At 52.1% G+C, this 10,420-nt stretch overlaps 5 protein-coding genes across 5 annotated transcripts; 3 read left to right on the forward strand and 2 right to left on the reverse strand.

Annotated features, from left to right (window-relative positions):
- Nucleotides 1-236: 236 nt before the first annotated feature.
- ASPSYDRAFT_91260 (leucine-rich repeat domain-containing protein) lies at nucleotides 237-1,796 on the forward strand (the record flags this gene model as incomplete). The annotated part of the gene is made up of 2 exons (XM_040852457.1): nucleotides 237-829; nucleotides 890-1,796. The coding sequence occupies 2 exons, from the start codon at nucleotides 237-239 to the stop codon at nucleotides 1,794-1,796; spliced, it is 1,500 nt and encodes a 499-aa protein (XP_040700760.1).
- Nucleotides 1,797-1,936: 140 nt separating this feature from the next.
- ASPSYDRAFT_154879 (uncharacterized protein) lies at nucleotides 1,937-2,906 on the reverse strand (the record flags this gene model as incomplete). The annotated part of the gene is made up of 3 exons (XM_040842403.1): nucleotides 1,937-2,054; nucleotides 2,126-2,727; nucleotides 2,772-2,906. The coding sequence occupies 3 exons, from the start codon at nucleotides 2,904-2,906 to the stop codon at nucleotides 1,937-1,939; spliced, it is 855 nt and encodes a 284-aa protein (XP_040700761.1).
- Nucleotides 2,907-3,155: 249 nt separating this feature from the next.
- Nucleotides 3,156-5,954, reverse strand: ASPSYDRAFT_1106156 (PA and RING finger domain protein). The gene is made up of 2 exons (XM_040839912.1): nucleotides 3,670-5,954; nucleotides 3,156-3,618 (listed from the first exon to the last, which is right to left on the reverse strand). Exons 1-2 carry the CDS (start codon nucleotides 5,814-5,816, stop codon nucleotides 3,291-3,293), a joined length of 2,475 nt encoding a protein of 824 aa, XP_040700762.1. The 5' UTR covers nucleotides 5,817-5,954; the 3' UTR covers nucleotides 3,156-3,290.
- Nucleotides 5,955-7,038: 1,084 nt separating this feature from the next.
- Nucleotides 7,039-7,613, forward strand: ASPSYDRAFT_91263 (uncharacterized protein; the record flags this gene model as incomplete). Its single annotated transcript, XM_040852458.1, has 2 exons — nucleotides 7,039-7,105; nucleotides 7,165-7,613. The coding sequence occupies 2 exons, from the start codon at nucleotides 7,039-7,041 to the stop codon at nucleotides 7,611-7,613; spliced, it is 516 nt and encodes a 171-aa protein (XP_040700763.1).
- Nucleotides 7,614-8,061: 448 nt separating this feature from the next.
- ASPSYDRAFT_1106338 (uncharacterized protein) lies at nucleotides 8,062-10,407 on the forward strand. The gene has a single exon (XM_040839913.1). The coding sequence runs from the start codon at nucleotides 8,214-8,216 to the stop codon at nucleotides 9,972-9,974; it is 1,761 nt and encodes a 586-aa protein (XP_040700764.1). The 5' UTR covers nucleotides 8,062-8,213; the 3' UTR covers nucleotides 9,975-10,407.
- The last annotated feature ends 13 nt before the right edge of the window (nucleotides 10,408-10,420 follow it).

Genomic DNA, 10,420 nt, shown 5'->3' on the forward strand with positions numbered 1-10,420 from the left:
CGGACGTCATATTGCCGAGATGCGCTGATGCGACCGGCATCGGTCTCGTGCCTGTCTACCATACCTAGCTACTAGTAAATAGCCTCCTCCCCACCACGCGTTCCTCAAATTCCTCCCCAAAAACAGACAACGCCTCCTCCCTCTCTCCCTACATACCGCCATCGCATGGGTTGAATTGATATTTGCCACCTGCGATCTTCGACTTTCTCTTTTTAATTTTAAAACCAGAGGCAATAATGGACTCCGAACCACCCCTACCCCCACCCCCACGGATCCGCCACCGCTCGCCAACAGCCAAATCGCAAGGCCATCAATCCCATCCTCGCGCCTCCTCTTCTCAAGTAAACAAAGCCTACCGCCTCTCCCGCTTCGACGACCACTCCAGCCAGCCCTCCAGCGATCCGGCGCTCTTCTCAAGCGACGACATCCCGGCCTCGGGTCTCGAGAACTACCATGCGCCCGCAGCTGGCTCGGGCTCGCGCAAGCGTCGGTACCGCGGCACGTGGTGGGGGGAGATGGTGAAAGAGAAAGAGACGAAGCGAAAGCGCGCGGACTTCAAGGATAAGAGGCTGGTGGACTCCGGTGTCTGGATGGGAAGTGATGAGTCGGTTGGGAGTTTCTTGCCGTCGGAGGATACGGGATGCTGGGGGGAGGAGTTGTTGATTAGGGACGAGGGGACAGGTATGGCAACTGGGCGAGGGATATCTGGGCTGCCGGTTCGCGCTGGGCCTGCGAAGACGATGAGAGTGGAGGAGTCGAGGGAGTATCAGATGGCAAGGGCGGTGGTGAATGATTGTTTGGAGAGGGGGTTGGATAGTATTGATCTTAGGTAATTCTTTTTACCTCCTGTTGGATTTATTTTAGGGGGTGATACTGATACTGGTGACAGTAATGGGAATCTACGCGTCGTCCCACAGGGCCTGTTACGGCCCCTGCAGCACCTTACAAAGCTCCCATCGATCAGGGAGCCGCCGATTAGTGAAGAAGTGTACAGCTCGTTGCAGCCCTTTCTTCGGCTCTTCCTCGCTGGAAATGGACTGAGCGCCGTATCTGGGGAGCTGTTCGAGCTTGATTCTATGCGCGTGCTTAGCCTACGCAATAACAAGCTTACCGAGATACCACCCGCCATCCGCAGACTAACGAAGCTCCAGGAGCTCAATCTCTCTGTTAACCGCCTGAACTTCCTCCCCTGGGAGCTCCTCTGGCTGATCAAAAAGGGCGACCTGAAACATCTCACCGTCCGGCCAAACCCTCTCTCCCAAATTGAAGAATCCGAAATCGCCCAGTGCCATCTAACTTCAGAAAGTGAAGGAAGCCTTGATAACCTCAAAGCCACCGAGTACGAAGGACCTCCCCCAGAAGAAGCCTGGGCCCCTATCCACATTGCAACCGGCCCCGTTCGCCGTTTCAACATGGAAGGGTTCCCTATCCCAGACACACAAGTATCCACCCCCGAACAGTCTCAATCACACGTCCCGTCCCTCCGCGAGGTATCCCTCCTATCATTCAGCCGCTCCTCCTACTTCGACACCATCTCCGACGAGGAAATGGCCGATTTCCCCAGCCTGATGCTCCGTCTTCTCCGGTATGCGCGGGAAGTGCGCAGTGCCGGTGGTCGGTCCTGCTCAGTCTGCCATCGGAGCTTCGTCATCGCGCGGACGGAATGGGTCGAGTGGTGGGATTGCAGCACGTATGAAAACGGCCTCAAGGGGCCGCGGGTGTCAGGGGAAAAGCTACGTCCGCTGCCGTTCCGGCGGTTGGGGTGTAGTTTAGCTTGTGTTCCTGAAGGTGCTTAGACATAGTTAATGTGTATATATACATGTACTGCATTCGAGCGAACTCGATCTGTACCAATTCCTTCAATGGATAATAATAACTCTTCAGTATCTGTTTAATATACCCCATTTATTGACCCTCGGTTTCCGCGTACTATGTATTACTTATTCGCTTTCTCTAAATCCGCCGCCCACAACGCAGCCCCAACGGCGTTACTAAACTCGAATAGCATCGACGCAAAGGGCACCATCTCCAGTAGCACAGACGCCATTCCAAGTCTGTCCCAGTTAGTCTCACTACCCAGGCCAAACACAGCCAAGGAAAAGGAGAGAGAGAGAAAGAAACATACCCCGTATATCCACCCCTCCTCTTCTGCACCCACTCCTCCCTATCTCTACCCCCAAACCCCCTAAGCTGGAAATACCTCGCATGCAAGCCCGGGCCCGCCTTCTTCCCCTTAACATAAACATAAAGCAGCGTCCCTACAACCGGAACAAAATTCAACGGCAGCAGGACCATCGACCTTATCATCCCTCCAACAACCCCGCCAGCACCACCAGAGCCAGATCCAGAGCCAAAAGGCTTCTTAACCATCTTCCCAAGCCTCCCCATCAACGAATTCACATTAGACCTCACAACCCTCCCCTCCTTAACAAGCCCCTCACAGCCACGCTCCAACAACACCGCATCAAAGACATCGACCAGCGCATCCCGGATAATCCACCCGCGGGCAACAAAATGAGTCACAGCGCTGGCTTCGGCAAGGACAAGGAGAGCACCCGCGATCGGCGCGAATAAGGGGCCCGAGGTGAACGTGAGCAGCGCGGTTTGCGGGACGTATGTGAAGACGAAGAGCGCTGTTGTTATTGAGGCGCCGGCGATCAGTGTTTGGGTTAGGAGGCTGCGGAGCGGCGTGTATAGGGATTTGTGGGTTGCGAGGTGGATTATTCCCTGTTGGTTGAGTTTAGTTAGTTAGGTGAGTTGTTATTGTCAACGTGGAATGGAATGGTTGGGTTTGAGGGGCGTGCCTTGAAGGGGTAGAAGTATGCGCCTGAGAGGAGGACGTCTTGCGCGGTCGCGCGTAGGTGGGTAGTTTCGGCGCGCAGGGCTTCTTTTGCTCTGTCGGACATTCTTGGAGTGACGGGGGTGGTTAATTGGTGTTGTGGGATGACGGATACGAGAGGGTGTGGTGTTGAGAGCTGGAGCTTTCGGAGACTTTGCTGCTATGGTAGGTACTGACGTCATCACTAACGCTATAGGTATGACTGATTTTCCAGGTATTGTACAGAAGCTTTTGATAGTAGGAATAAATGAATTCAAGAAACGAGAGTATATGCCCGAGGACTGCTCGAACAGTTCAGTACAGACGAAGCCGTGATGATGGCCTGTTCGTCTCCATAACGCCGACCATATTCAATCCGCAGATCGCTAATGAAATCGCTCAAAACACAAAAGAAACGCTCCAAGACACCATGATACCCGAAATGTAGAGATGAGAATGTAAGAAGATGAGATTAGTTATTGTTATTGTTGTTGTCGGGCCTGCCTTGGTGCCAGATCGTATCGCCGCTGAGGGCGGATAAACTGAGAGCTGCAAAGTTTCGCCAATTCGGGGGGGTTGAGGAACTGTGTCGTTCAAGACCGGCGTCCGAGGAGACATGTCGTTCCAAGTCTGACATGTCATCCTCGCTAATCGGCCCAATTGGAACCGGTGCAGACGACGCACCACGACTCGATTCGGGGTCTTCCCGTGATTCAGAACGGTTATTCTGAGACATGGACCGAACGACATCTCCTTTACAGATAGGACAGGTTCGCCGACGGGTTGTCAACCACGGAGTACTGCGTTCTGTTAGCATGTGCCCAAGATGGCTTTTGCAGGTGGCTACTTACATGCACTCGGCGTGGAATTCGTGGCCGCACGGCAGGCTCATGACACGGCTTTGCCCATCAATATACTCCTCGAGGCAAACAACACACTCAACTTGCCGCCCAGTGTACTTTCGACGCCACGTAGATGCGCTGGACTTTTCTCTCTTAGAATCGAATGACCTTGGCTCCGCCCTCTGATAGCGTGGCCGGGGAGAGCGCGCACATTCTGCGGAGCTTTTCGAACCCAGAAGAGGTGACGTCTGCGAGACAGGTCCAGGGCTGGGGGCTCTTAGAGAACTAGATGAAGAGGAAGAAGAAGTTGCCATAGTATGATACGTCCTCACCGGAAGACGCTCAACCAGAGACTTGGGGGCACGCCAGCGTCGTCGCCGGATGCGCGATCGAAGCAGCAAAAGGATATAAACAACAGATAGCGTGAGAAGTGGGCTGACGACGAGAACGAGAAGAGTGTCGAAGAAAGGACTAGTAGACATGCTAGTCGGCGTGAGTGTGACCCACAAACCTTCATGCTCCTTGACTTTGAGATTCTGCTTCAAGATACCGCCAGAGGTTGTCCGCTTCTTAGTGCCGACTGTTTCAACTCCCTCAGATCTAGCACCGAGGAAATGCCGAGAGAACCAGCCACCTTTTGGCTCTGCAGTTCTGTCAGAAGACCCAGATGAATGATACGATGTCATTTCCTTCGCTTGTTCTTTGGAAAGGCTGGACTTCTCCACGGCGCGGTACTCCCCGCTCCCTGGAGTTATGCTACCTCCCTTGAGCGTCGATGTAAACTGGGTTCCCTTGGCATAACGCTGGTTACTGTTCTCCGACTCGGGGGCACCCGTGGGAACCGCCACTGCACTGGGTTTTGGTGCAATTAGGTCGGGATCTCGCCAGTCCTGTACGCCAATGACAAAATCGTCCCCATCGATACTGCCTGGCTTGGTATTGGCGTCATTTGAGTCCTTTCCCAAAGACGAACCGTGGCTAATTTTGCCTTTTTGGTCCGTTTCCTGGTCGTCCCAGTGGTCCATTGGAACCCAATTTATATTGCCACTACTAGGAGGCCGTCTGTTTCCTTGCAGGGAGTCGCCGGCCCGTTCACCCTGTCCCAAGCCAAAGACTGACATCACCTTCGAAAAAAGGCCAGGTTTTGATTCCGCAGTCGAGTCATGGTTGGCAGCTGTGGGCGTGGACGAGGCCGAAGCAGATGGCGATACGACTGGCGTCGCGTCAGCTTCGGAGTTGCCGACTGTCTTTGTCCCGCTCGTTGAAGGCAATTCCTCCCGAACCTGCGGGGGAATAAGAGATGATAACAGGTGGGCTGTAGTGTAGGACGTGAACAATGCGGGGATTGTTACGTTGGAGGTATCGCCCCGCGCGTACATTGTAACAAGACTTCCTCCTCGAGTATCATCCCCTACAATCAAGGCTAGCGCCCCGCGCCGCTGAGCCCACTTGACCTTCTCCAGGAATCCGCAACCTCCCCTGCTCAGCAAAACGACCTGGCCACTAATCTCGGCGGTCTCCTGCAATGACTGTATGTCTGCGTGCGCACCTTTGAAAGACTGAGACATGTCCCGGTTTTTCTCTGCAGAATCTGAGTCGACCACAACGGATTCCGGGAGGGGATGGTGGAGATGGTCGTCCGTGCCATCGTCGGATGGTAGCGATTGAAGATGTGTGCCGCTTTGAAGGGTGGCACCCTGCATGGTATCCGCATGACTTTTGCGCTGGGAGATTCCGGTATCTCCATCATCGACAACAGATTTTCCAACACGACTCTCGGCAGGGGAATCGCCTTCTTTCCATCCCGGAATATCGGAGCAACCCAACTCTCTCCCAGCGAGAGGCGACCTCTCTCCAAAACCACTACCAACCCATAGTCTACCACTGAGACCCTTATCGGGAAGTAGGGGTCCAAACGCTGCAGGTCTGGCTAGGAAAAACGTCGAGTTCTCATCGGTGAGGCTGATGATGGCGGATGGAGGGAAAAGTGAGGATGGCAGGTTGAAGGAGAAGAGAGCGTGGAGGCCGGTGGATTGACCAGCAAACGAACTGGGTGTAGACACACGAGGAGACGATGTGAGGGCGGAATAAAAAGTGAGGAAGATGGGGAAGAAGATGAGACAAAAGGCGAGCAAAACTAGGCGCGGAGGTCGCATGATTATCGTTTTGGCGCGTTTGGAACCGAAAGAGAAAATTGGGTCTGCTAGAGAGCGGCGAGTATATTCTAAATCGATCAACCAGCACTGGTTGGAACTTCACTTATGAGCAGCCCAAGGTTCGTGGTCGATCCGTTATCGAATGCGAAACTCATGAGGGAAGTAAGTCAGCCAGCAAACAGTGGGGCCTGCGATGCGAAGAGAGCAAAAGAGTCAAGTCAGACGCAGCAGAAGAACATCGACAGGTGTATGAGTGACCCAAGAGGGCAGAAAAGACATGAACAGGAAAAAAACGTGGCGTGGAGGAGGTGCAGGATGGATGCCTCACGCTTGCTTTGGAGTCGGTTGGACCATGGACGTCAAGAGTCAAGACACAGCCGAGGAGTCACGGGATTACTGCCTCAGGCATAAACGTCGCACCACCCAAACTCCGCCAGGCAACGAACTCTCAAATGAAGTCAACGATTGCGCCCGGATGATGGTTTAACCTTGAGAGATACTGGGGTCTAGAACCCGCCATCTTCCCATCTGTGGGCCATGTCTATACAATCACTACGCATGACCTCTGTACAACCCCTGAGGAGGCCGTCCCTGGGATCTTCCTTAGAGCGGGAGCAAACCGCTGATCATAGCGCCAGCACGGCAGCACCCCACGACCAGCGTGCATCTGAGACGTGATCGACGCCTGCTGTCCGGGGAATTGATGTTCGGGGAGATTAGAATGCCCTTTCTTACTGGATCACGCTCGATAGTATCAACCGCGGCGCAAAACGTCCCTTGCCAGATACACCGAGACTGTCGGATGTCGCAGGTCGCACTTTGCATATGATTCTTGGAAACTTTTGAGTTTTTCTTTGGAAAATCATCAAGGATCCAATCCGTGGTTCTCGTAATCTGACGAAGAAGCCGCCTGGAACGCCTAGCATTAAGCTCCGTCAGATCTACAACGGCGGAGGAGCCAGACTATGGTCGTGACGTCGAACAGGGCTCCCGGCGGACCACGACGGAAACATGTCAACAGGGCATCACCTAAATAGGTCTTTCGATCTATATCTGGCGCTCGGCCACTCTCGCTCCCAAAATTTCCGCAGTCCATAACTTCTGGGCAATAGTTCCCTGCTAATGCATACGACCCAGCCGCATGCACGATTTCCATATGCTGGTCTATAAACCTATAACTTAGTAAAAAGCCGGAAAACCAATCATCATCCAAAATCGCGCCATGTCGAAATTCCTGGATAAAATCAAGCAAGCCATGGCTAGCAATAAATCAAAGACCGAGCGTTCTAGTATGGACCCATACCCTGGATGAATAACTTCCGTGTATAAACACTCACCTCTTTTCTAGATCGTGGGTCGAACTCGTGGGATTATGGAGGTGAATACGATTCCAATATTCTCAGCTCATCGAGTCATGAACAGTATCGTACCAATGACTATGGAACGAGATTTGGGAGCTATGGGATCAAGCCGCGACCTGGCACCTATGGCTCTGGTGACTATGGCCCCAATTCCCATTTAGGGACCTACGGTTCTAATGCCAGTACTGGCTCCTATTACAATGAATACGACCCGGTCAGAAACGGACGCGGCTATGGCTCTTCAATCAATGGTTATGGTTATGGTTCTTCATCAGCCGTCGGAGCATACGGTGCTGACACTGGGGTTTCGGCAAGGCAGGGCTTTGGTGTTAGCGAGAGAGGACCAGGGTATCAGAACAGGGGGTTCTCCAGCTATGGTTTTGAGGACAAGCTGGAATCAGTACCTGCTTACGATGAGCAACACCGTTGGTTGTGATTGTACCGATATGCTGGGGACAGTATTGATTTCGATTCCAGGCAATGCCCAATAATGACCAGAATGTACCACTTACTGACTATAACGTGTAATTAAGAGCCTCTGTCTCCTGACGATAGTGTCCGTAGTTGTGAGAACGGGAAGGAACTCGGTTCTGGCCTCTCTTGACGGTGCCTCTTGGTTTACCTCCAACCTCACTCTGGTCCACCACCCAACCGCACATCGCGTTGAGCGAAAATAAAACAGAAAGTTTCAGCCAAAGTGAGCATTTATCTCGAGGTAAGACGCCTGTTCATCTTCTATAGGACACAGAACCCGCAAAAGGCAACCTCTGGATGAACTTGAAGGAAGCTTGCCGAAGGAAAGCGTCATCGAAGTGTCCAGTGAAGGAAAGGGCGCTTCGATTTGTGAAGGCCGCCTGTTTGTAAGTTGTGCTCACATCATCCATCCACCTTGCCTTTGTTAGTCTGTCACTTAACACATTTCCAGCCTCAATCAGCATCTTTCGTCCCCTCGTCCCCGTCTCCATTACTGAACACACGCCGAACCTTCCTCCAGCCCACCCCATTTCCATCAGTCGAATCTCATCGAGGCGCCGCGATGAGTACTGAGAGGTTCAACCTTCGTTCTGAAGGCGATCCAAGGGCACATCCAGCCTTTGTGAACATTTCGTCCGAATATGAGCTTGCTAGCGATCACGAGCTTGCGTCCTCGCAGCCTGTCTCCCTTATCCAGCTGTGTACGAAAACGAGCCATTCAACAAAAAGAACTAGCAGGAGAGCGAGGCCCCTGAACCTGGGGAGTGCAGAGCAAATGGTAGTAACCCATGGTGTTCTGACCCACGACGGAGACGACAGGCACGAGCGCTTGCCTCCAACCCCCCTTACGGACTACCCCAACCCTGCAAATTATGGATTAAGCGACGAATCTGGGTACCTTAGAACACATCCACGAATTTTATCGGAAGAATACCAATGGCTACCGGATGGAGGCCACGCTGTAATTGCCCGGGAGCAGCCGCGGCACCCGAGCCTGAGCGACCACAATACGCAGTCAAATCCCCTAAACTATTCTAGCCACTACAGTAAATCGCAGGCGAGGGAAAGTGGCTACACTTCAGAGAGTCCATTCCTGAGGAAATCCGACTCCCGGGACCCTTCATGTCTGGACCGCGCGACTTGTGTTATCTTGCCAGGCAGAAAAAACTCGGCGCCACAACGCAAGGAATATACGCCAGCATCTTTGCAGATATATAGGGATAACTACGACCGCCCACACGATAGGTCGCCCTACGAGACATTTCGCTTGCGACATCGGAATAATCGAACCGATTTACCTGAGATCAACTCGGGCTTGCAGTATGGGTTTGCTGCTGATGTGGGACATGGAAATCCGGTGAGAAACACGACCATTCGGTCCGAACCGCCTCTTGGGAAACATTATCGTGGACGAATTTCAAACCCTGAACTGGAGACACCTGCAATGGAAATCCAAAACTCTCACAAATCGGAAGACTCCTCCTCGTTTGCATTCGGGTCAAGATTGTCAATCAGTACTGACCCATCTCAACGTAATCTGAGAGAGAAAATATACGCCGTGTTGGAAAACATGAACACTGAATCCCAAACAGACCCCAGGCCATTGTCGACTCGGGACACTTCAGGCACAGAACGTGGGTTTGATAGGGCTCGTGGGGAAGAAGGGATGGCTTCACCACTGGGAGTAACTGCTCTAGCGTCCTATGGACCAAGTGTCAACGAGGCAGAAACTAGACATACGGCATCAGAGCCCCTGGACTTTGGGTCAGGAAAGCGACTGGTTGCTTACCAAGATGCGTTCGACGCAACCAAAATTNCACCTATGGGACCTGGTCCGGCGAATATCGAGCTCGATATGCAAGCTGATAGTGAGGTTGAACGACCCTCGAAGACCTCATCCGAGAGAATAATAAAGCCACCTCCAGGCTTTTACGACGCAGGAATACCTCCGTTCTTCAAGAAGGGAGCTGAAAGACTCCGAGAAGCCGACAAATGGTTTCATCAAGACACCCGAGGAGAGCCACGGTTGCGTCAATTTATTTCAAACGTTGGTGAAAATTATGTTGGTAAAATCGAGCGTTTGGAAGATCAGGTATTTTCGGAAGAGGATCGCGTCTTCGCCAAACGAACCATCTCAATCATGGGGGATTTGATCGCTAGTCTTGAAACCTACAAATCCAACGACCGCATAAATGGAGGGCAGTATTTTGCAGATTTCGCGCCTGTTGAGTCTCACTATTGTGATCCTTCTTCTAAGCAGTGCAGCTATTTTGAGGAGAGTACTGGATCTACAGCCGTTGAGAACGAGAACGATTTCACTTAGTTAATATTGCCCATGTCCGGCCCTTTTTTCTTTTTTTTGAAACCAACTGGAGGGACACCTTTTGTCATCAAGTTGGGACATTATCCCGTTGGATCAGGTTTGATCACAGGCTGCCCAGCCTAGCAGAGGAGTAGGAGTTTCGTTGCGGGTTTAGGTAGGGTCTGGTAATTGTACGAGTCACTACGCAGAATGTGGCCCATATTCCTGTTATTTCTCTAAGCTTGAATTTGTTTTGAATTGCGACTCCGTATGCTTGTTACGGCATGCAACGATATTCGATGTTTCCAGAGCATACTACAAAGGCAGCCATTATATGCTAGTCATTAATTTGCAGTCTGCTTTGTCCAGCAACTTAATCCTCGGTTGCTAAAACTACATTAAACAACTTCCAGTAGATGCAGTAGTAATTACCTATCGGTCATATTATTAACTCCCGGCGGCCCGGG

This window comes from Aspergillus sydowii (assembly GCF_001890705.1).
Source record: "Aspergillus sydowii CBS 593.65 unplaced genomic scaffold ASPSYscaffold_8, whole genome shotgun sequence".
Classification (NCBI taxonomy): Eukaryota; Fungi; Ascomycota; class Eurotiomycetes; order Eurotiales; family Aspergillaceae; genus Aspergillus; species Aspergillus sydowii.

Excerpts from the sequence above, each read along its gene's own strand:
- ASPSYDRAFT_1106156 (XM_040839912.1), bottom strand. The coding sequence starts at position 5,816 with ATGCGACCTCCGCGCCTAGTTTTGCTCGCCTTTTGTCTCATCTTCTTC. Across the intron at positions 3,619-3,669 it reads GAATTCCACGCCGAGTGCAT|TACTCCGTGGTTGACAACCC; the intron begins GTAAGTAGCCAC and ends AACAGAACGCAG.